Below are 25,324 nucleotides of genomic sequence, written 5' to 3' on the forward strand. Positions count from 1 at the left end.
AAAATAAACAAGAACAACTTGAAGATGAAGAAAGAACAAAGAACACAAATTTCAAAAATTTTAAAAGAATATAAAAACATGCAATTGACACAAAACTTAAAATATGAAACTAAACTCAAACAGAAAAACTCAATTATCAATTTATAAAATTTTCGAAAAAAATTTAAAAAGAGAAAATAAGGATTTTAAAAGAAAAATTTTTCCTAATCTAAGCAACAAAATAAACTGTCAGTTGTCCAAACTCGAGCAATTCCCGGCAACGGCGCTAAAAACTTGGTACACGAAATCGTGATCTCACACTTTTCTCACAACTCCGCACAACTAACCAGCAAGTGCACTGGGTCGTCCAAGTAATACCTTACGTGAGTAAGTGTCGAATCCCACGGAGATTGTTGGCTTGAAGCAATCTATGGTTATCTTGTAACTCTTAGTCAGGATATCAATTATATTTATCAGTTTGAATTGCGAAAAATAAGAGAGCATGAAATAGATACTTGTTATGCAGTAATGGAGAATATGTTGGAGTTTTGGAGATGCTCTATCTTCTGAATCTCTGCTTTCTCTTTGTCTTCTTCTTCATGCACGCAAGGCTCCTCCTATGGCAAGCTGTGTGTTGGTGGATCACCGTTGTCAATGGCTACCATCCGTCCTCTCAGTGAAAAAGGTCCATGTGTGCTGTCACCGCACGGCTAATCATCTGTCAGTTCCCACTCATGCTGGAATAGGATCCATTGATCCTTTTGCGTCTGTCACTACGCCCAGCCCTTGTGAGTTTGAAGCTCGTCACAGTCATTCAATCCCTGAATCCTACTCAGAATACCACAGACAAGGTTTAGAGTTTTCGGATTCTCAAGAATGCTGCCAATGGATTCTAGCTTATGCCACGAAGATTCTGATTAAGGAATCCAAGAGATATTCATTCAATCGAAGGTAGAACGGAGGTGGTTGTCAAGCACACGTTCATAGGTTGAGGATGATAATGAGTGTCACGGATCATCACATCCATCATATTGAAGTGCGAATAAACATCTTAGATAGAAACAAGCATGTTTGAATAGAAAACAGAAATAGTTGCATTAATTCATAGAAACACAGCAGAGCTTCTCACCCCCAACAATGGAGTTTAGAGACTCATGCCGTCAGAGATTACAAAGTTCAGATCTAAAATGTCATGAGGTGCAAAATAAATCTCTAAAAGTTGTTTAAATAGTAAACTAGTAACTTAGGTTTACAGAAAATGAGTAAACTATGATAGATAGTGCAGAAACCACTTCTGGGGCCCACTTGGTGTGTGTTGGGCCTGAGACTTAAGCTTCTCATGTGCTTGGGCTGTTTTAGGCGTTCAACGCCAGGTTGTAACCTGTTTCTGGTGTTGAACTCCAACTTGTAACTTGTTTCTGGCGCTGGACGCCAAACTGCAACATGGAACTGGCGTTGAACGCCAGTTTACGTCATCTATCCTTGAGCAAAGTATGGACTATTATATATTGCTAGAAAGCCCTGGATGTCTACTTTCCAACGCAATTGGAAGCGCGCTAATTGGACTGAGAGTGCTGAGAGGTCAGAATCCAACAGCATCAGCAGTCCTTTTTCAGCCTGAATCAGATTTTTGCTCAGCTCCCTCAATTTCAGCCAGAAAATACCTGAAATTACAGAAAAACACACAAACTCATAGTAAAGTCCAGAAATATGAATTTTGCCTAAAAAATAATGGAAATATACTAAAAACTAACCAAATCATACTAAAAACTATATGAAATTAACCCCAAAAAGCGTATAAAATATCCGCTCATCAACCACCTATCCTAAGGCCATTACCACCCAATACAAGTTTCAAGTGGGTACAATCCTTAACCTTTAACTGTGTTTTTTCACTTGAATATGGTTTGCTTGAAACAGATTGCCAGCTTAGAGCTCTCTTCGGCTTTAAGAGTAAACGGGAAATGGCTCGTACTCAGAGCTGGTGCACAAGGTTTAATAAGTTTCCACGCTTCAACTCGAAGTGCACGGATTGGAATCATGATCAATCGGATGGATCTCGAAAAATGTTTGGTTATCCTGGTGAGAATCTAATTTCTAAACCGCCCAGATGGAAAAGTATAGATCAAGACGAAGGCGGATTTAAAAGTAAATTTTGGGATCCTGGAATCTATGCTGACAATCATCACCCTGGGAGCCTGACAATCTGTTTGAAGTTGCTCAGAAGCTTCACATGCCTAGTTTGGGACCCCAGAAGCTATTGGCATTCCAAGCATTGGTGGAGATTTCTGGATGAATTTAAGCATAAGCCCCCATAACAGGAAGCTCATCCAATGTCCAACTTAAGGACTTTAACTAAAAGTGCTACGTGGGAGACAACCCACCATGGTATGATCGTTCCTTTTTCAATTTTTTTATTGAGTTTTATTTGTTTTCAAGTCTTATTTCATTTTATTATATTGAACCTGGAGTTTTGCATCCCATTCATATTAATCATTGCATTCTGCATACTGCATAAAAAAAGGGTGCGCGACTCGACTGCATCATTCATGCGATCGCATCAAGTTGCGAAAAACACTTCCCACGCGACCGCGTCATTCACGTGGTCGCGTGCTATGGAGATCGGTGTAAAGATCCAACGTCCAGAAAGTTAGGCTAGAATCGTGCGGCCATTGTGCGTTTTGCACAAAATGACCACGCAATTGCGTCCCTGACGCGATCGCGTCACTTGCACAACATAAATCCCACGCGATCGCATGAGCGACACGATCGCGTCGCATGGATTACACAACACCCCAAAAGGAGACAGAGAGTTGCGCTGAAATGACGCTGGATTCGTGCGTTTAGCATAATTTCCAGCGACGCGATCGCATGCCCCAGGCGATCGCGACATTCACTCTTTAACTATTCCATGCGATCGCGCCACTCACGCGATCGCGTCGACCCCCATTCCACTCCAGCCACGCGACCGCGTTCCCCACGCGATCGCGTGGATTCAAATTTATAACCCCCCAGTCACGCGAACCCTAACATTCGCGCCCCCCCCCCCCCAAACCCCTCTCCTTCCTCTCTTCTTCTCCGATCACACCACCACCACCCAGCCACCATCACCGAATGACCGCCACCCCGCCGACCACCCAGACCCTGCCGCCACCCACCCCCCTTCCTCCTTCCCCTTCTTTCTTCTTCTTCCTTCTCCTTCCTCCCTCCACCGCAACTGCCCCCTCCGCGATCACCACCACCACGCCGCCGTCACCGCCCAGCGCCGCCCGCAACCCCCTTCCTTTCCCCTAACCCCCTACCCCCATTACCCCTACCTTTCCCTCCCTGCCCCCGAACAGTAGCCACCGCCGCTGCGCCGCCCTCCTCCGCCGCGCCAGACACCACTGCCACCATCTCCAGCCACCTCTCTGCCCCATTCTCCTTAATTTGCCTACCAGGTTTTGACGAATGCCACCCTTCTATCCATTCGTAGTTAATTCTTATTTTTCTGTTTATGTTCATATTTAGGCTAGTTAGATATGCATGTTGTAGTGGATTCTAGGTTGTCAGGTAGCCTAGGATGTGGTTAGTGGATTTAGGCCTGTTTAATTGCACTGTTCATGTTTCTTGTTTTATCAATTTGCAATTCTGCTATTGCTGTGAAGTTTAGTAATGTTCATATGCTGCTTTTCAAGTTCATGTTGCTTTGCTCTTTCTTATTCATCCTATTTAATTGCAGCTTTAATTTTGATTCATATGAACTATTCTGTTGCTGTTTATTTTCCGGGACACTCCAATTTTAGCCGGAATGCTGCCCAAATTTCTGTAAAATGTTTCCATTCATGTCTTGGTTTTGACATTTTCAACTGTGCTTTCCTTAGATTTAACCAAACCAATTCATGAATGCCAGGGTAAGCTTTCCTATTCTTTTTGTTTTCCTGGTTCATAACTTGCATTTTTGATGCTTAGATTCCAATTTTTTGCTATTTCTATATCTATCTGAATCATCATCAACCTAATTTCCTTATTTGGTTATGAGTTACCTGTAGCCCTTAATTGTGAATGCTTGTTACTTAGAAACTTATCATTATGCCACTTGCATTAACCCACTTTTTACTAACTCACTAATTTTAACTTCTTACACTCTTTTTCAATTCTAAACAACCTAACCTTTCATACTCTCTCTTCTTGGTTTTTCACTTTCTCTTTAACCTTCTAACCATGGCATACTGATAATTTTTCCTAATTAACATGCCTTCTATTACATTTTGGATTGTGCATTCTTCCTTTCAGACTTTTAACTCCTATACAATCCTTAATGCACATTTACATAACTCATTTTCCTTATCCTATTGCTCCTTTGCCACTTTGTGTTTCTTTTGACTATTTGCCTACTTGTTTTCTTGTTTTTATTATATCCTGGTTTTCTGTTTTTCAGGATGTCTGCTACCCAGAGAAAGGGAAAAGCAAAGGCAACTACTGGCAAGCGTAAAAGAGGAGAATCCGCTATGTACATCATGGATATCATGCACGATGACTCCTGGCGGGAGAAGAACTTTACCCCGCAGGAGAAGACCGACCAGTTACTCCCTGCTACTGATCCAGTAAAGTTTGCAAACTGATACTGTGAGTTAAAGTATCCGGTGTTTGCAACCTCCAGGAACCTATACCTGGAGAGGACTCTGAAGATCCCAGAAGAACTCCAGCAATACACCTCTGATTAGATCAAACAAAGAGGCTGGTTCTTCTTGGAAAGAAACCTGACTGAGGTCAATGTATCTTGGGTAAGGGATTTCTACTGCAATTACTTCAAAACTTCCCTAGATGCAGTGAACCTTAGAGGGAAGTAGATTCTGGTCACTGAAGAGGCCATAGAGGATGTTCTGAAACTTCTGCCTAAATCTGATCAGCTGGATGGTTATCAAAGAGCTGAGGAGGACATGCGCTTCATGAAGTTTGATTGGGATGCAGTCAAGGCCAGGATAGCCCTTGACCCGACCGTTCCTTGGATTATGGGTCAGAACACTACTGATGAGCGGATAATTTATACGCTTTTTGACATTGTTTTTAGTATGTTTTTAGTAGGATCTAGTTACTTTTAGGGATGTTTTCATTAGTTTTTATGTTAAATTCACATTTCTGGACTTTACTATGAGTTTGTGTGTTTTTCTGTGAATATTAATCATCTCTTATTACCATTAGATGCCTTGATATGTGTGTTAAGTGCTTTCAGAGATTATAGGGCAGGAATGGCTCAGAGGATGGAAAGAAAGCATGCAAAAGTGGAAGGAATACAAGAAGTTGGAGAAATTGCTAAACTGTCCAGCCTGACCTCTTCGCACTCAAACAGCTATAACTTTAGCTACAGAGGTCCAAACGACGCGGTTCTAGTTGCGTTGAAAAGCTAACGTCCGGGGCTTTGATTTGATATATAATATGCCATAGTTGCTCTGACGCTAGGTGACGCGACCGCGTGACCCATGCGGCCGCGTCGCAGTGACGGAAATCAGCGTGTTTGAATTCTTCTCCAGAGATTTCCGGGCTGTTTTCGACCCAGTTCGCGGCCCAGAAAACACAGATTAGAGGCTATAAAGTGGGGGATTGCATCCATTCATAGGGAGGCTCTCATATTCACAATTTTAGGAGTAGATGTAGTTTTTAGAGAGAGAGGTTCTCTCCTCTCTCTTAGGATTAAGATTTAGGATTTCTCTTAGTTTTAGGAGTAGCTCTCAATCCCAGGTTCTTTATTTTTATTATCTTCCCAATTTTATTTATGAATTCTTCTATGTTACAGATTACTCTTTGAAGTAATGTTATTTGAGGTATTTCAGACTTATGATTGCTCTCTTTAATTTATTAATGCTCTGTGTTTATCCAAATTATTTTCATTCAAGTAGACTTTCTTCCCTTTTGGCTTTGGTTAGGTAATTGGTAACACTTGAGTTGTCAAACTCAGAAGTGGTTGAAATTGGCTGATTTTGCTTTAGCTAGAATTTCTCTAACACTAGTCTCTCCTCAGGAGTTGACTAGGACTTGAGAATCAAGCTAATTAGTCCATTTGACTTAACTAAGTGGGATTAAAATCCAATTCTCATCACATCTGATAAGGATAACAAGGACAGGATTTCCGGTTCTCATACCTTGCCAAGAGTTTATTTTACAGTTATTTATTTATTTTTATTGCTCGAAAATATACCTGTGCGCATTGCCCAAACTTCCAAAACCCCCCAATTTACAATCTTCATAACCAATAATAAGAACATACTTCCCTGCAATTCCTTAAGAAGACGACCCGAGGTTTGAATACTCGGTTAACAATTTTTAAAGGAGTTTGTTACTTGTGACAACCAAAACGTTTGTACGAAGGGATTTTTGTTGGTTTAGAGACTATATCTACAACACGACTGTTTTTATGACATTCTTTACTGGCAAAAATCCCAACGTCAGGCACGCCTCCAGCCACGCTTTCGCGTGACTCTCTGTCCAATTCTCTTTTCTTCAAAACGCACTGGTGACGCGGACGCGTCAGCGACGCTGCCGCGTCGCGTGCGTGCTTTTTTCTTTTTTTTTTAATAATGCAGTATGCAGAATGCAAAATGATATGGATGTTATGAGTAATTCCAGGTTCAATGAAAATAATATAAAATAAAAACAAACAACATGAAATAAAATTGAAAAAGAAACGATCATACCATGGTGGATTGTCTCCCACCTAGCACTTTTAGTTAAAGTCCTTAAGTTGGACATTTGGTGAGTGCTTTGTTAGGGTGGCTTGTGCTTGAACTCATCCAGGAATCTCCACCAATGTTTGCAAATCCAATGGCCTCCGGGATCCCAAACTAGGCGCAGAAAGCCTTCAAGCAAGTTAAAGTAAGTGACAAGGCCCCAAGAGTGCTGATTGCCAGAAAGAATTCCGGGGTCCCAAACCTTGCTTTTGCACCCGTCTTCTTGTTGATCATTATGATTCCATCCGGGTAGCAAGCAATTTGAATTCTCACTAAAGCGGCCAAACAACTTCTTAGACCCATTCAGTTGAGCTTTACACCAACCCTTGCATTTAAATTTTGAGTGCACAACCATGTTGAACCTTGCAGGACAATTCTTACCACTGACCATCTTCTTCTTACTCTTAATGCCACAAAGAGCTCTAAGTTGACCATCCGTCTCCAGTAGCCCATATTCAAGTGGGAAGGTAAAGGTCAAGGGTAGAAATTTTACCCACTTGAACGTTGTGTTGGACGGTAATGGCCTTGGGAGAGGTGTTTCTAATGAACTTGCAAGCTCCACTCCCTTGTGCTCTTCTCTAACAGCTTCCACCTCCTTGTAAGCTTCTTCAATTTCAACCTCTTCCTCTTGGTAGCTTTCTTCCAATTCAATCTCCTCTTCACTGCTTACCAAGGGCATGAGAGGTTGTGCTTCTTCTTCTTGAATCTTCATCTCTTGATCGACCTCTTCCAAGTCCTTAACCATGACATGCCTTGGAGGTTGTACACCTTCCTCAACATCAAATGCAACCGTCTTGGAAGGAGGCTCTATGTCTTGACTTTCCCATGGAGGTTCAGCGTCTCCTAGGTCTTCAACCACTTCTTCCTATTCAATAATTACTGCTTTGTCCAGTAGTTTTAATATAAAATCGTACTCATCCTTGATGATTTTCTTTCCATGACAACTCCTTTCAACTATTCTTTCATCTTCAAGGGTCTCTCCTATCTCCACATTTTGGGCCTCCTCTTGCTCTAAGACAAAATCAGACTCCTCCTTGATGTCTTCCATCACTGATTCTTCAACCACTCCTTCGACTTCAAGGGTCTTTACTACCTTTACCTTTAGGGCCTCCTCTAGCTCCTTATGAAGTATGAATTCGCGAAGATGATCCTTTCTCTCTTGTTCCATGTCAATAGTATCATTGGGATCATGTTGGTCTTGGATTGATGGATGTGGGTGCTCTTCCATGGATGGTCGTGATGGGATGGAGAGATCATTCTGTGGTTGAAAAGAAAGTACACTAGAGCTTGAGGGTTGATTGTTGAAGGTATTTGGTGGTCCGATTTGGGTGATGAGAGCTTGTATAGTAGAGTTTAGATCGGTAAGTGCTTTCTCCAAGGAGGTTTGGGGTGGATAGGAGGGTTCATTTGTTGGGAGAAAGGGTTCATGGTAGGAAGGTGGTTTATCTTGATAATGATAAAGAGATGGTGTATATTGAGGTGGTGGTTCATGAGAGTAGTTGTGTTGGAATGGGGGTGGTTCTGTGTATGGTTCATTTGGCTCATAAGGCGGTTGGTATGGTGGATACGGGTTAGGGTCATGTGGAGGTGAATGGTGGAAAGAGGCTTGTGAGTATGGTGGTCCAAAGCTATTTTGAGGAGGTGGTTTATTGGCATATGATAGAGCTTGCTGGTAACTACAAGGGAGTCCACCATATCTATTGTCTTGGCATGCATTGTAGGATGGTCGTTGTCCATGGTATCTTGGAAGGTGATGTTGCCGAAAGGGCTGATCAGATCCTCGTGGCTCCTTCCATCTTTGATTGTTTTGACCTTGATGCATGTTCCTATTATAATTTCCATTCCTTGCAACAGCATTGGGACCAAACTCAAAGTGATGGTGGTGAGAACTCATAATAGCAAATAAAAATTAAAACGAAAATAAAAACAAATTTAAATTAAAAGGTTATTAAATTTTAAATTTTGAATTTGAAAATTAAATTTTGAATTTTAAATTTTGAAATTTGAATTTTGAAATTTGAAATTTAAAATTGAAATTTTAATTTTAATTTTGAAATTTGAATTTTTGAAAAAGTCAACAATATAAGATAAAGATTTGAAAAAGATTTAAATTTTGAAAAGGTTTGATTTTTAAAGTTTTAAATTTAAAATTTTAAATTTGGATTTTGAATTTTGGAATTTAAATATTGAAATTTGAAATTTGATTTTTGAAATAAGATAAGAGAAGATTTTGAAAAAGATATAATTTTTTTTTGTGATTTTCGAAAAAAATCCATTAAAATAAAGAGCAATAACCTCTTAATTTACGAAAAAGCAAAAATAATAACAAAAATAAAAACAAATAAACAAGCAAAAAGTAAATATTTACAATAACCAATAATAAGGCACACGTTTGCAATTCTCCGGCAACGGCGCCATTTTGACGATCGGTTTTTCTATCCATAAAGAAATATAAAAATATGATCGCGTTGTAAGTATAGCTTCTAAACCAACAGAAAATCCTTTCGTACAAACGTTTTGGTTGTCACAAGTAGCAAACCCCTTTAAAATGGATAATTGAAGTATTTAAACCTCGGGTCGTCTTCTCAAGGAACTGCAAGGAGGTGTTGCAAGGAGGTGTTCTTATTATTAGTTATGAGTTTTGTAAATTGGGGGTTTTGAAAGTAAGAAACAAGTAATTTAAATGACAAGTAAAATAAATTAACAATAATAAAATCTCTTGGCAAGGTATAAGAACTGGAAGTCATATCCTAGTTATCCTTATCAATTGTGATGAGAATTGGATTTTTCTCCCACTTTGTTAACCTCTAACTATGAAGGTAAATCAAGTGGACTAATTAGCTTAATCCTCAAGTCCTAGTCAATCCCTGTGGGAAGACTAGCTTTAGAGCGATCTAGATCAATTAGTAATCTGCCAATTTCAACCACTGCTTTATTTGATAACTCAAGCGTCACCAATTACTTAACAAGAGCCAAAAGGGAAGAGAATCTACTCGAATGAAAATAATTTGGATAAATCAAAATCATTCATATAAATAAAGCAAAGCAAAGTCAAATCTGAAATACCTCAAATTATATTAAATAAAACATTCAAATCTAAATACGAAGAATTCATAAGCCAAATTTGTAACATGAGTCAGATACGAATAAAAACATTAGAATAAATAAAAATATAAAAGGAATATTGAACCTGAGAAGAAGTTGAAATCCTAAATCCTAATATAAATTCTAATCCTAATCCTAAGAGAGAGGAGAGAACCTCTCTCTCTAAAAACTACATCTAAATTATGAAAAGTGAATTATGAGCTTATCCTTATGAATGAATGGATTCCTCCACTTTATAGCCTCTAATCTGTGTTTTATGGGCCGCAAACTGGGTCGAAAACAGCCCAGAAATCGTTGGAGAAGAAATTTGCCACGCTGATTTTCATCACTGTGATGCGTCCTCGTGTAGTTCACGTTCGCGTTACCTAGCGTCATGGCAACTATGGTATATTATACATCAAATCGAAGCCCTGGACGTTAGCTTTCCAACGCAACTGGAACCGCATCGTTTAGACCTCTGTAGCTCATGTTATGACAGTTTTAGTGCGAGAGGGTCAGGCTGACAGCTTTGCAGTTCCTTCAACTTCTTGTATTCCTTCCACCTTTATATGCTTCCTATCCATCCTCCAAGCCATTCTTGCCCTGTAATCTCTGAAAACACTTAATACACATATCATGGCATCGAATGGTATAAAAGGAGAATTGATATTAATGAAATTAAGGTCAAAGGAGCATTTCAATCATAGCACAAAATCCGGAAGGGAAATATAAAACATGCAAATAGTATGAATAAGTGGGTAAAGATTGATAAAATCCACTCAATTGAGCATAAGATAAACCATAAAATAGTGGTTTATTACTGCTACAACTTGGTTCTTTTCCATCTTCTTGGTAAGGTCAGCCAGCTGCTTGGTGATCATCTTGTTTTGAGCAAGTAGTGCATCCATGTGGTTCAACTCCATCACTCCTCGAGTGTTGCTCCTTTCGGAAGCATAGAAGTAGTCATTCTCAGCTACAGTCTCGATGACATATATGGCTTCTTCAATGGTCTTCTTCTTGTTTAGAGATCCCCCGGATGAGTGGTCTACTGCCTTCTTTGATTCATAAGAAAGACCCTCGTAGAAAATGTGTAGTTGCACCCATTCATTGAACATGTCTGGCGGGCACCTTCTTGTTAAGTCCTTAAACCTTTCCCATGCCTCATAGAGAGTTTCACCATCTTGTTGCCTGAAGGTTTGTACCTCATCTCTCAACCTGTTGATTCTTTGAGGAGGGTAGAATCTCACCAAAAATTTGTTCACCACATCTTTCCACGTTATTAAACTCTCCTTCGGGAAAGACTCCAGCCATTTAGATGCTTTATCCTTGAGTGAAAAGGGGAATAAAAGCAATCTATAGGTGTCAGGATGAACACCATTGGACTTCACAGTATCACATATCCTTAGGAAGGTTGTTAGATGTTGATTGGGGTCTTCTTGGGCGCTTCCTCCGAATGCACAGTTGTTCTGAACGAGGGTAATGAGCTGGGGCTTTAGTTCAAAGTTGTTGGCATGTATGGTTGGCTTTTGGATGCTACTTTCACAATTTCCTCGGTTTGGATTGATGTAAGAGCCTAGAACTCTTCTCTCTTGCACAACATGATTTACCGGGCCTTTTCTGGCATGGTTGTGAGCTTCTTCTTCATGGTGGTTCTCCATATTCTCCTCCATGTTTGTTTCAAAATACTGTTCCTCTTCCTCAGCACCAACGACTCTCTTTCCTCTTACTTCCCTCCTTAATCTAAGGAAGGTCCTCTCAGGTTCAGAATCAAAGGAAGTTGAAGCCCCGCTTCTTCTACCTGTCATACAACCAACAAAGCAAAAAGTAAGAAAGAAAATGAATGAAGAAATTACTCTTATTAGAATGGCTGTTAGTGTGAGTGGTGCAATGCATCAAACAGTTAGTGGGTTAGTGAACTAAATTGTAAACAACTAAGAAAACACAACAAATGAGTAAGAAAAAAAAGAAGAAAATAGCTAAAACTGAAAGTAAATCACTCAGATGGAATTAAACAAAACAAAAGAAAATTGCTCAATCTAGTTATCCTCCATCTTAATCATTGTTGATACAAAATCAATCCCCGGCAACGGCGCCATAAACTTGATGCACGAAAACTTGTCTCTCAACAAATTTTCCCTTCGGTAAGTATACTGAATTGTCGTCAAGTAAAAACTCACAATAGAGTGAGGTCGAATCACTACAAGAAAATTATCCATTCAGCCACACTTTTTTTAAGCTACATTTGAAAAGCGTAGCCTATTATAGGAATAGGCTACGCTTTTCTCCGTGTTTCCTTTTTACAGGAGAATAGGAAACACATTTGTGGCATCACTTGAAAAGTGATGCCTTAGATATTATAAAGATCACTTATAAAGCGTAGCCTTAACTTAAGAGTTATGGGTTCACTTTTTACACCAAAGAGAACACTTTTAAAGTGTAGCCTATTTGTCATGTTTCAGGTGCATTTTAAAAGTGTTGCCTAATGTATTTCAAGTCAAATGTGTCAACACTTAGTAAATTTTTGTCACCTTTCACCAAATATACACTACACACACGCGTACAGACACTTAGGCAAATAACAAAAAATAACTTGGCCACTGAAAACATGATTCGCGATACCTAGCTATACGATTCCCTTCATCCTCACCCCTAAATCAGAGAAGACCACTCACGGTGTCACTGCTCACGGCGTCACTGCTCACGGCGTCATTGCTCACGGTGTCACGGCTCATGGTGTCACCATCTCCACCACTCACTCATCTTCATCACTCACCTCTCTCCACTCACCACGCCACCACTCATCTTCATCGCCGGTTCTCTTCGCTGTGCACTGACATCAGGAAGATCGACTCTGCGCTCGACTGAAAGCTTCTCTTTATTCGCTCACCATCGTCAAAAAAGGTATGTATTCACCTTCATTTGGTTTCTAAAATCTGAGAGGGTAGGGTTCTGATTTTCGGGTTGCAATTTGGGGTTTTCTAAAATCTGAGAGGGTAGGGTTCTGATTTTCGGGTTGCAATTTGGGGGTTTGGTACAAAAACCTATAAATTTGTGAATTGATGAACATGCATGCTAATGTTGCGGCACAGGAGAACTCATGATTTGCGTGTTTCTTTCTGTTATTGTTGCGGCGCAGCAGAACTCGTGAATTTGGGATTGTTGCGGCGCAGGAGAACTCGTGAATTAGGGATTGGGGTTTCATTCCGTTTATGCAGGTGAGTGATGTATAGTTCATAAGCCAACTTTCATTTTAATTCCTTGTTCATATACATTATCTTTCAGTATAACAGAGGAACAACTTCACATTGTTTTTACGATTTTAGTTCCTAAGTTCCTAACTGAATATACATTATAATAATTCTTATTAGTAAGAATTTCAATTGGATCCCAATTTCTTTTGAGTATATAATATTTACTAATAAATGTAATCAAAATATTTATATTATTTGTTGTCATACCCTGTTGAACATGAAATGAATCTACCAGTGGATTTTGCCATTTTGATTATATCTGGTAGAAAAATTTTACCTTTGGTAAATGGTTTTTGATTGGTGAGCTGTTTCTGAAATTTGATATGAGACATTATATAGTATCTGAAATTAGATTGAGGATGTGACAGACTTGGATGATGTTGTAGTAAGTATGAGTTTGGGTTGGGGAATTTTTTTTCGTTCTCTTCTTGCATACTTTTAATTTTTTTCCCCCTTAAGTAGTCACACTAAACCTTTTGGTTCAGTTATTATTGTCTATTATGAATGGATTTTGAGTGAAAAGCTTTGTTGTATATGATGATTGATGAAGATGCTTCCCTTTCCATCCACAATTACTTGTTCTATTAGGAATACACAAGCTCAATTACATTCCAGCACTTCCTTTTTATTTTTTCCCTCTGATTTCTCCAATTCAAATCAATTTGCACTTTTAAAACTTGAATAATTAAAATCCTGTGTGTAGAGCAGTGTCAATATTGGGAAATAGATTTTATATATAATAGATTTTGATATGTCAAAGTAGTCGAGTTAGCTGTGTTAGCTTTTAGGGAAGTTTGAAGTTAGAGCCGTAGAGGCACTTAAAAGGCATATCTAGTTCTAAAAGACATGCAAACTTTTAACTAATTAAAAGGAAATTGTGATTTTTTAGAGATTTATTGTCATAAAAATGAAATTTGAGTTTCGTAATTTAATTGATTTGTAGTGTTTCTTGGGGAAATATAATGTTGTAGTGCGTTTTATATTGTAGAGTACTTTGATTTGATTTGATTTATAATGTTGTACTATATAAATCAAGAAGTTAGGGAAAGGACACCTCAACTAATGAGAACTATGGGCTCTTATCCCTAAAGGTGGACCCTCACAGATAAAGCACCCACTTATTTCCTCTGCAATTGGTTTTCTTCTCAGTATCATAACATCAACTTACTATATAGATAAGATAAGAAAATAGTTTAGTTTGATTGAGATTGTTCAATATTCCAATCAAACTGCATATACTCCTTAATAAGAAATTTGAAGCGTAGCAGTGAGCAGTGGAGTCTAAATTGAAATCACAGATATTGATATTGTTAGGGATAAGTACTAGCTTGCCTTGTTTTGAGGGCATCAGTGGCACAGATCAATAATAAAAAAGCCGTCTTAGAGAAATCTCATGAATTTTGGTCCCTTTTAAGTGGTAGTTTTGTTTGTTTATTACTTTTGAGAACAACTTTGATTAGAAACATAATAGTAGTAAGTAGTAACAGAGCAGAGCAACACATGCAGGCAAAATCTTGGTAGCATTTATTAAGGTAATGGTAATAATGTGTTAAAATATGAGTCTTCACGTTATCATCATACTCTATCACTTCATAATAATTCACATCACTCACTGTCTCACTCTGCCCACCTCCATCTATTTTCATAACTTTACTTTTATTTTTTAAAGTTAGAACTTCCAAGGTTATATTATATCACAGGCCCTGCTCCGCAACAACTTCAAATCCGTGACTTATTGAGATTTATGATAATATTTTTCTTCTTATATTATATTGTTCAATTCTGCATACTCCACGTATAAAATAGTAATACTCCATTATATGTAGGACTGGCAAAAAATCTGTTGTTTTTAAAATAAAAAGGGCCCTAAGACAATAGTGAAATACGTTTTCATTATTATTTTGCTGCTTGAAAAGGGATAACCGGAAAGGTATAAAAATTCATAACTGCAATATCAATATCAAGCATTCCCATATTCATGTCCACTAAAATTGAAAGATTTCTATATATAATGTGACCGATGACAAGGCCCAAAGAGGCGCATGGATGACCCATGTGGTTTGCATTAATGGCTGCCAAGTTCATGGCTTACCACTTACCAGGATAATATTTTGATTAGCTCATGACTTACCATTAAATCGTTTCACTTCTACTGACCTGAATTGAGTTTTGAGAAGCAAGATTGCTTCTTTTTATTTTTAGTTACTTAGTTACTCATGCTTTGGATTTGAATTTTGGGCTATTATCAGATTGCTTTTATTTTCCAAATAAGTTACCGACCTGAATTGAGTTTTTTTATTTTTTTTCCCTTTCATTTTAATTATATCAGTTTAGAATTTATGAAAATAAATCAAGACTAAATATGATTATAGTCTAATCTCTTAGAATTTTACTTGGTAACAAACAGATTGAAGTTTTTGGTTAAAGCTCCCAAGTGGATTTTGTCAAAATATTGATCGTGTCATGGCAAGGTACAATGTATACTTTTTATTTTCTCTTTATTATTATGCTATAAATTCATGTGTAGCTCCACTTTGATTGCTTTATTAGTTATGAAGTTGCAATTTAACTTATTATTTATGTACTATAAATTCTTTGTTTTCCTTAATTTGTTTTACTTCAGCGAGTTTCTAGTAAAATGTTTAGAGAATTACTTCTAAGACTAGGAACTATTTCCTAACCTAACTACAAGGCTATGAAAGTCCATTTCATAGCCCATGCCCCATATATTTCATAACACCCTTCCTCCTCTACTCTTGTTATCTTCACTTTGCGACCCCTTATAAATTTTCCTCCAAAAAAAATTAATAATTATCGATTAGGTTTTGTGATATGCCGAAGGATTGGATGGATCTACCGAGGTATAGCGAAGAGTATATCAATGGTGTTATTAGTTTCTTAGAGTTTGCATACTCTGAGGGAGAACCGGACGGACAACAAATTCAATGTCCTTGTAAGAGGTGTTGTAACATTGAGTGGTATAGAAGAGATGTGGTATTTGACCATTTAGTAGCCGACGGATTTGTTAAGGGATATAGAACATGGATTAATCACGGGGAATGGACAATCCCGATGGTGGTTGATGATGACACGGATGATGAAAGTGCACGCGATGACATCGAAAGACTGCTTAATAATGCATTTGGAGATCATGCTGAGGGTGTTACTGTAGGTCCAAATGAAGAGGCTAAAAAGTTTTATTATTTAATAGATGGGGCAAGTCAAGAGTTATACCCGGGCTGAAAGAAATTTTCTACATTATCTTTTACCATCCGCCTGTACTTGTTAAAGTGTTTGCACGGTTGGAGCAATGCCTCCTTTACTTCCCTTCTTGAGCTATTGAAAGAGGCAATACCTGAAATTAACATACCTCCATCTTTCAATAAGACGAAGGCTATGATAAGAGATTTAGGTCTGGATTATAAAAAAAATCGATGCTTGTCCTAATGATTGCCTCCTGTATAGGAAAGAACTAAAGGATGAAACACAATGTCGTGTGTGTGGAACATCTCGATATACTAAAAATTCTAGTGATAATAGCGAGAACCAACCTCACAAGAAAGGTTGTCCTATTCCTGCAAAGACTCTGAGATACTTTCCTAAAATTCCAAGACTTCAGAGATTATTTATGTGCTCAAAAACGGCAGCTAGTCTGAGGTGGCATGATGAGGAGTGCGTTAAAGATGGGACGTTAAAGCATCCTGCTGATGGCCTGCCATGGAAGAACTTTGATGAAATGAATGAAGATTTTGCAAAAGAATCACGCAATATTAGACTAGGCTTGTCAAGTGATGGGTTCAACCCATTTCGTAGCATGAATATTTCATGGAGCACGTGGCCCGTAATGTTGATGGTATACAACTTGCCCCCGTGGATGTGCATGAAACCTGAATATTGTATGCTTTCTTTGCTTATTCCTGGGCCACAATCACATGGAAAAGATATTGACATGTATCTACAACCATTGATAGAAGACTTGAAGTTGTTGTGGGAAATAGGGGTGGAAACTTATGATGCATCAAAGAAAGAGACCTTTCAAATGCGGGCAGCTCTTTTGTGGACAATCAATGATTTTCCTGCGTATGCTATATTGTCTGGGTGGAGTACAAAGGGAAAATTGGCTTGCCCTTGTTGCAACAAAAATACCTCTTCTCTACAACTAAAACATAGTCGGAAGACAGCTTATATGGACCATCGTGTGTTTTTACCCATGGATCATCCATGGAGAACCAGTACAAGGTCTTTTAATGGGAAGCAAGAATTAAGACCCCCTCCACCTGTTATAGAAGGAACGGAAATTTTTGAGATGCTACAAAATGTTGAGAATGTTTTCGGGAAGAAGCAAAGTATATCAAATAGTTTCCCATGGAATTGGAAAAAAAGATCAATTTTCTTTGAATTGCCTTACTGGCACAAGAACCCACTGCGTCACAACTTAGATGTCATGCACATAGAGAAGAACATACTTGACAGTATAATTGGAACTCTTTTGGATATCCCAGGCAAGACAAAGGATCATCTGAATGCTCGATATGACTTAAAAGATTTGGGGATCTGGAAAAATATTCAACCAAAGGAGGTGAATAATGGCAAGAGAACAAAGTTAGCAAAGGCATGCTTTTCTATGACTGCTACAGAGAAGTCAATTTTTTGTGGTGTTTTGAAGACAACAAAGCTACCTGATGGTAGTGCTGCGAATATATCACGGTGTATACATCTAGGAGAAAGAAAAATTTCTGGGTATAAGACCCACGATGCTCATTTTTTGCTACACTACTTACTACCAATACCGATTAAAAGCATCCTTCCTGATCACGTGGCCATTCCGTTGATTCGACTAAGTTCCTTTTTTCATCGCTTATGTAAAAAGTTAATCACACTGGAAGAGATAGATCAACTGGAGTTAGAGATTGTGGAAACATTATGCCACCTTGAGAGGATCTTTCCCCCTAGTTTTTTTGACATAATGGTTCATCTTCCCATTCATTTAGCAAATGAGGTGAGATTGGGTGGTCTGGTACAGTTTCGTTGGATGTATCCTCTAGAAAGGTACATGTGTACATTAAAGTCGTATGTACGCAACAAAAGTCGCCCCGAAGGTTCTATTGCAGAGGCATATCTGGCTGAAGAGTGCTTAACTTTCTGCTCAAGATACTTGCATGGAGGTGTGCGAACAAGACTTAATAAGCGACCTCGGAATGATGATGATCCTAATGACGACGAAATTTTGCCTTCAAAGTTGTTTTCTAACAAAGGTTGTTCGTTAGGCGTGGGAAATGGAGAACCAATTAATCTCGATGACATATCAAGTGCTCAAGCCCATGTGTATGTATTATACAATTGTGAAGAAGTCGCAGATTATGTTAGGTAACTTAATATAACTTATGTTTATTCACTAAATCAAGTGCATTTAGATTTTTTCCGATCAAACATAACTATTATTAACTACAGAGAGCATGAGGATGAGGTTAATAATCAGCGAGGAACAAAATGGAGAAAAGCAAAAGTTCACAGTAAAACATACTCGCAGTGGTTTGAAACTCGGGCGAGGGATCCAGATGTGCCTATTTGGCTAAAAGAATTATCTCGAGGTCCAAGCTCTGTTGCAAGAAGATTTTATGGATATATAATTAATGGATATAGGTTTCACACTATGGAGCATGAGGCAAGGAGAAAAACACAAAATAGTGGTGTCACATTAACTGCTTTAACTTCAAGCTTTGCAAGTGCTAAAGATAAAAGTCCAATTCAAGACACTGTAGCTTATTATGGCAGGTTATTTGAGATAGTAGAGTTAGATTATTTTGGGCGTTTTAAGGTTGTATTGTTTTGGTGTGAGTGGTATGATGCTGGGAGAGACAAGTATGGTCTTACATTTGTTCACTTCAATAAGAAATGCTACCAGAATGAACCTTTCATACTAGCATCTCAAGCACATCAGTGTTTTTATGTGCAAGATCCATACGAGTTCAAACACTACCCCACAAGCCGAAGATTTAATGTTGGAGCAAGATGGATCAAGAAAGGAAAAGAGAAAGCCAAGGGTAAGGGCTACAACTATTGATGAATTTTTAAAAGAAAATGGGATAGATGTAGAAATTGACGGACTAAGCTCTGAACTAAGTGATGGTGTGGGAGATAGCTTTCCACTTAATGAAAATTATTATTCACATGTGATGGAAGACATTGATGATGACGAAGGTAATATATTTCTATTATTTTTTATATTTTTTTGTAAATTATAATGCTTAATTTTTTAATTGGCATCACTAATTACTCCTTGATTTTCCCCTAATGCATGAAACTAGGAGAGCCAAAGAAGAAGAAAACCCGGGGAAAAACAACTTGCAAAGAGATTTATGCAAGAACTATGGATCAGCGGGAAGAAGTTATTTTTGATATTGGACAGCCAGTAGGACCAACCGATCAAAGTGTGTCTAATTTAACTAGTTTCGTAGGCATAATTGGTAGAAATAAAAGATTTGTGAGTCTTTTATACACTAGCTGGCATGCTGTAACTCCTAAAGCTAAGAAATTCATGTGGAACTATGTTAATGTAAGACTCTTCTATTATTATTAAATCTCGATTATTTTAAATATAGGAAGGTACGTATAACACTATTGATATCATGCAGACCAAGTTTATCCTCCCAGATAGTGGAGAAAAGTGGGTGATCCAAGCAATTCGGGATGCTTGGAAGCGGTTCAAGGGAAAGATTAAGCAGAAGCACTTTGTTCCCTTTGATACCATCGAAGATATGGTGAAAAATCGACCGACACAAGTTCCAGAAAGTCAATTCATAAAATTGATCTATTATTGGAGTCATCCTACAATCCAGGTAAAATAGTTGGTACTTTAATTGCAAATATATTACTGTTTGTTAAGACATAAGCAAAATAATGAAAATTCAATTGATAATGTTGGAATCTGTCCTCTCTCATGCTATACAAACACATATCCATTCTGATGTAGGTTCTTGAACTGAATTGAATTTTCTTAGGATATATTGCTGCCAGTTCCATTCTGAACTTCTGAATTTGTGTATTTATAATTCTATTTTTGGCTACTTTGTTTGCTGTAATTGTAAGTTGCTGCAATTCTCTTTTCTATAGTTCTATTTTGTGCAATTTTATTTTCTACAATTCTATTCTGTGCAATTATATCTGCTACTATTCTGGTTGTTGTAGTTTTGTTTGCTGAAGCAAAATTTAATTATATTTTTCTCTGTTTCTATATGCTAACTTTTTATTCAATTATAGTTAATAAGTGAAAAAAACAAGAAACACAAAGAACAGCAAAAGTTTCCACATCGCATGGGGCCAATCAATTTCAGAAGAGTACGAGTGGCTCTGGTATACTTATTTAATATTTGTGCTGGGATTTGTTTAGTTAATTTTAGTTATGTTGTTATAGACTTACTTAGTTAAGGCTTTATTTTGTAGCGCGCGACAAAGGAAATAAATGAGGAACTAAAAAGGTTTGAAATGTTCCTTGCTACTCGAACAAGTCGGAAAAGGAAGGAAGTTGATCAGGAAACACAAGATGCCATTGTATGAGAGTTCATTGAATTACTAATGATTATAAATCAAATTTAGGATACGGTAACTAATTCTATTTCAAATGTTTCTTTTAATTAGGATAAATTCCAAAACCGGCAAGCTGCTGGTGAAACAGATGAGGAATCTTTTGAGTCTTTATTTGGAAAAGAACAACCAGGTCGGGTTAGGTGCTATGGAAGATCTGTTAAACGAAGTGACTTAAAAAAGCATGCAGAAATTGCTGAACTCAAGCAACAACACCAAGAGGAAGTCACATCTTTGAAGGCTGAACTTGGAGACATGAAGGCCAAACAGCAGCACCAAGAGGCTGACCTTCATGGATTGCGAAACATGATTAAGTTACTAGCTCAGCGATCTGAACCTGGAATGAGGCCAGAAGAAATTGAAGCTTTGTTACAAGATGCCCAACACTCTCCAATTGAAAGTAAAATATACAAGGTGTAGCTTTATTAAACTAGAAGTTGTAGAGAAAGTAAAATATACAAGGTGTAGCTTTCTAAATTTCCAATTTCCTCCTTTCTAATTCAAAACTATCCTTATATATACTACTCTTCTGATCTTCTAGTTAGCTCTTCAAGTCTTGGATATGGGCCCTTGATCTTTAGTTGAAGCAGTTACAGTCTTCAGTGGGCTCAGCTTTGCTTGCAGAAAGAATGTGAGTTAGGCATGGTAGGACGTTAGTTAGGACGTTAGTGGCATTAACATTAGGTGTAAACTTGGTTTTGAAAGCGTTAGTGACGATAACTATGTCACTAACATTCCAAACCTGTTGATCCACATTAACTTCAATGTTAGTGGTACTAACGTGATCACTAACGTAGCCTCTTAGCCCTTTGCAAGCGTTATTGACACTTACTTTTACCAATAACGCTGCTCCATGTCCCTCTTTCCCACGTTAACGATCTACGTTAGCGTAACTAACGTGGCCCTTAACGTGGGCATGCCAAAGCTCGAGGGTGTTAGTGACACTTACCTTTGTCACTAACGCTTCAAAATGCCCCTTCCTTCCACGTTAGTGCTTCACGTTAATGGCATTAACGTGACCACTAATGTGGGTGTACTTGCCATCTCCAACGTTAGTGACAAAGGTTAGTGTCACTAACGTTGGCATATCATCATTTGCTCCATGTTACCATTCACGTTAATGGTCTTAACGTGACCACTAACGTAGGCAATCTTGGCCTGATCCAGCGTTAGTGACAAAGGTGAGTGTCACTAACGTTGGCGATCTCTTCTTATTCCACGTTAGAGTTCACGTTAATTAGATTAACGTGACTCTTAACGTGGCTATGTGTGGCCTTTTGGAACGTTAGTGGTGTTTACTTTTACCACTAACGTTGGAGCTTCTCTTTCCTTCCACGTTAGTTCTCACGTTAATGTAACTAACGTAGCAACTAATGTGGGTTATGATGGCTTTTGAAGGTGTTATTGGTGATAACTTTACCACTAACGTTGTAAGCTTGCTCCCATTCCACATTAGTGGTCACGTTAGTGAGACTAACGTGGATGCTAACGTGGCTCTTCCTTGCCTCCTTTGTCCTGAAATCAAACAAACAAGGTGCCTCAAAGCTTTGTTTTAAGTCATGAGATCATGCATCATCCATTTTATCATTCAATCCATGCATAATTTTCATGAAATCATGTAAAGTTCACAATGTTTGCTTGAATCAAGATGTAAGTGTATATTCATCCAAAACTTGCTTATTTACTAAGAAAATGCATGAAACTACCCTAAAATAGTAAAGAAAAAGGTCAGTGAAACTGGCCAAGATGCCCTGGCATCAGCTAGGGTCAAGGTAAGATTAATATGGTTAAGTGGGCTAATAGATTGGATCTTTGATTAGCTCAAGCAACCCACCTAATCTTATATCAACCTATGTACACAAAAGAGAACAACCTAACTACCCGTTTGTCTCCTTTTTCACACTAACTCATGCATTCTCCTTTCCAATTCACACACATATGCATATTTTATTTACATTCTTGTTGTCTTTTCTTTTCTTTTTCTCTTATTTTTTTCAAAAGGTATATACACCAAAATCTTTTTCTTTTATCATAAAACAGATATGCATATATTTTAAATGATGACTGCATGAGTGTTTACCCATTTTTCCCAATTTTCTCAATGAACACCCAAAGTAACCTTCTACCGATGTTTCTCACAAATTCTCCCCACACTTGATTAACACACACACTCAAACCCAAGCTATTCAAAGATACAACTAATGGACATTAATGGTTTTTTGCTTAGGGCAAAAGATGTGCTTAAAATTAGAACAAAGGGGAATTAAAGGCTCAAAAGTGATTTACAAAGGTAGATGTAAGGGTTGGCCATATGGGTTAAGTGAGTTCAATTCAGAAATGGCCTCAATGATACTAAATGTTTTCAAAATATCAAATATAGGACATATAGACTAAAGTAAATCTAAGATCACAATCATAAAAGGAGTATAACATACAAGAACAAAATTTGTGGTTGAAAATGTGCAAGCACACAAATAAAGCTCAATTCTCACTAGATCTTTTGTTCAAGCTCTTTTCTATGTTCCATAAAGGAAATACTTCAAGAAAGTTCAAAACAAGTTTTCAAATCTAATCAATTGAATGCCCTAATAGGGTTTCTTTAAAATTCTTTGTTGTTTTACCAAAATTTTGACAAAGACCAAATTGTAGGTTAGGATTTTCTCCAAATAGATTTTGTTACAAGTATAGCTCCGAACTAATAATTGGCCAATAATCAAATTTAATTCAAAAGATTGTCACAATCCAATACAAAATTAACCGAGAGTATTTAGACTCCCGGGTCATCTTCCCTAGGAGTTGCAATGAAGAGTTCTTATTATTGGCTACGTAAGTGTTCATAGCCCGGTCCGAACTACAGGGTCCGACCTCTTTCTACTCGACCACCGACCTCTCTACATAGAGGTTAGGCAAGTCACAGCAGAAGACATAGGAAAGGCCCAAAGAGGCCCAAAAAGAAGGATCACCGCCCTCTAGAAGGCGGTTGGCCAAAGACGATGATCTCAGCTGCAAAAAGATAAGATAAGATAACAAACTTATCTCAAAGGAAGATCATCAAACACTACTATAAATATACTGAAGTACCCAGGTATAAGATATACTCCAATTCTACAAAAAACCTGCCTAAAGCCCGTACTGACTTAAGCATCGGAGTCTCTTACAGGTACCACCCCCTCCGACAGACGAGGACCAGCGACATCTCCCGCTCTTACAAGTCGGATACGCCAGCCCAGACCTGGCTAGAAGATCTCATCTGAGATCGACCTCCCAGTTTCAGGTAACCCTCGGAACATTGGCGCCGTTGCCAGGGAACCTGGAAGTCATCCCCTCGACATGGCAAACAACCCTACGAATGATCATAACTCCGGATTAGAAGAAGGAACGCCAATTAAGAACACTGATGCCACACAAAAGGATGTGGACCACTCCAAGGGAGATAGGCAACCTCAGAACACAAAAATCTTAGATGCCATTCGTGAACAACAGGATCGCCTCAGACAGCTCGAGCAAGAAGCTGAACGTCAGCGAGAAGCAGAGCATGATCTCTGGAGAGAAACAAGACGACATCGAGAACTGGAAGACAAGCTCTTAAAACTCGAAGCCGACTTGAAAACAAAAACCACACGATCCAACCACTAGGATAGCCCCCATAAGGACCAAGACCCATTCACAAAGGAAATCATGAAAGCTAAAGTCGCGAAGGACTTCAAAACTCCTGACATGACCCCATATGATGGTACGTCCGACCCAAGCTATCATTTTAGTAACTTTAGAAGTCGGATGTACCTCACAGACGCCTCGGACGTAAGCCGTTGCAAGGCCTTCCCGACCACCCTGACCAAAATGGCAATAAAGTGGTTCGACAGTCTACCACTAAGATCAATTACAAGTTTCGATGAACTCGCCAAGAAGTTCCTGGCCAGGTTCTCCATCCAGAAGGACAAAGCAAAACACACTCCCAGCCTACTAGAATTAAACAAAGAGATCGGTAAAGCCTCCGTGGCTACATGGAGAGATTTAATAAAATATGCCTTGACATACAGAATCTCCCTACAGAGGCGGCAATTACGGGGCTCATCAACGGCCTACGGGAAGGACCCTTTAGCCACTCCATATCCAAGAAACATCCAACATTCCTGAACGAGGTACAAGAACGAGCCGAAAAGTATATCAACATGGAGGAGAACTCCCGACTAGGAGAAAACTCCAAAGCCGGATTCTCCTACCCACCATGGGATAAGGATAACTATTCCAGGAAAAAAGAAGACCAATCCACAGAGAAACCCAGGAAATACCATAATTACACCCGTCTTCGGGTATCCCTTGTGGATGTCTGTCGGGAGATATGCAACACAGAAAAAATCCTACTTCCTTGACCGATCAAACAGAAAAGGGGAGAAAGTCGGACCGAATACTGCAAATTCCACAGGATCTACGGACACTGATAAACCACTATTTTCTGATTCACCTTGTGCTAATTTGAGTGGTTTTTATCAATTATTCACTCACTTATTCATATAATTTACATGATTTGACAATTCCTTCCCTATTCTGATATATGTGAAAACATGTTTCGTAGGCCTTAAAACTGTTAATTTTAATTATCCTTTATTACCATTCGATGTCGTGATCTGTGTTTTTAGTATTTTTAGGCATTACAGGGCAGGAATGGCTTAGAGGACAGAAAGAAAACATGCAAAAAGTGGAAGGAATGCACAAAAA

At 38.4% G+C, this 25,324-nt stretch overlaps 1 protein-coding gene, 1 non-coding gene and 1 pseudogene across 2 annotated transcripts; all 3 read left to right on the top strand.

Moving 5' to 3' along the window:
• Window positions 1–10,883: 10,883 nt before the first annotated feature.
• On the top strand, window positions 10,884–10,987 carry LOC148556210 (small nucleolar RNA R71). The gene has a single exon (XR_015887931.1). It is a non-coding gene; the product is annotated as a small nucleolar RNA R71 (small nucleolar RNA).
• Window positions 10,988–15,847: 4,860 nt separating this feature from the next.
• Window positions 15,848–19,085, top strand: LOC148556211 (uncharacterized; annotated as a pseudogene).
• Window positions 19,086–19,197: 112 nt separating this feature from the next.
• On the top strand, window positions 19,198–21,025 carry LOC148556212 (uncharacterized). The gene is made up of 6 exons (XM_088490683.1): window positions 19,198–19,222; window positions 19,330–19,577; window positions 19,624–19,860; window positions 20,282–20,374; window positions 20,465–20,572; window positions 20,660–21,025. The coding sequence occupies exons 1-6, from the start codon at window positions 19,198–19,200 to the stop codon at window positions 21,023–21,025; spliced, it is 1,077 nt and encodes a 358-aa protein (XP_088346809.1).
• The last annotated feature ends 4,299 nt before the right edge of the window (window positions 21,026–25,324 follow it).

The sequence above is a fragment of the Arachis ipaensis genome, chromosome B6 (assembly GCF_059453495.1).
Source record: "Arachis ipaensis isolate K30076 ecotype BB chromosome B6, ASM5945349v1, whole genome shotgun sequence".
Lineage (NCBI taxonomy): Eukaryota > Viridiplantae > Streptophyta > Magnoliopsida > Fabales > Fabaceae > Arachis > Arachis ipaensis.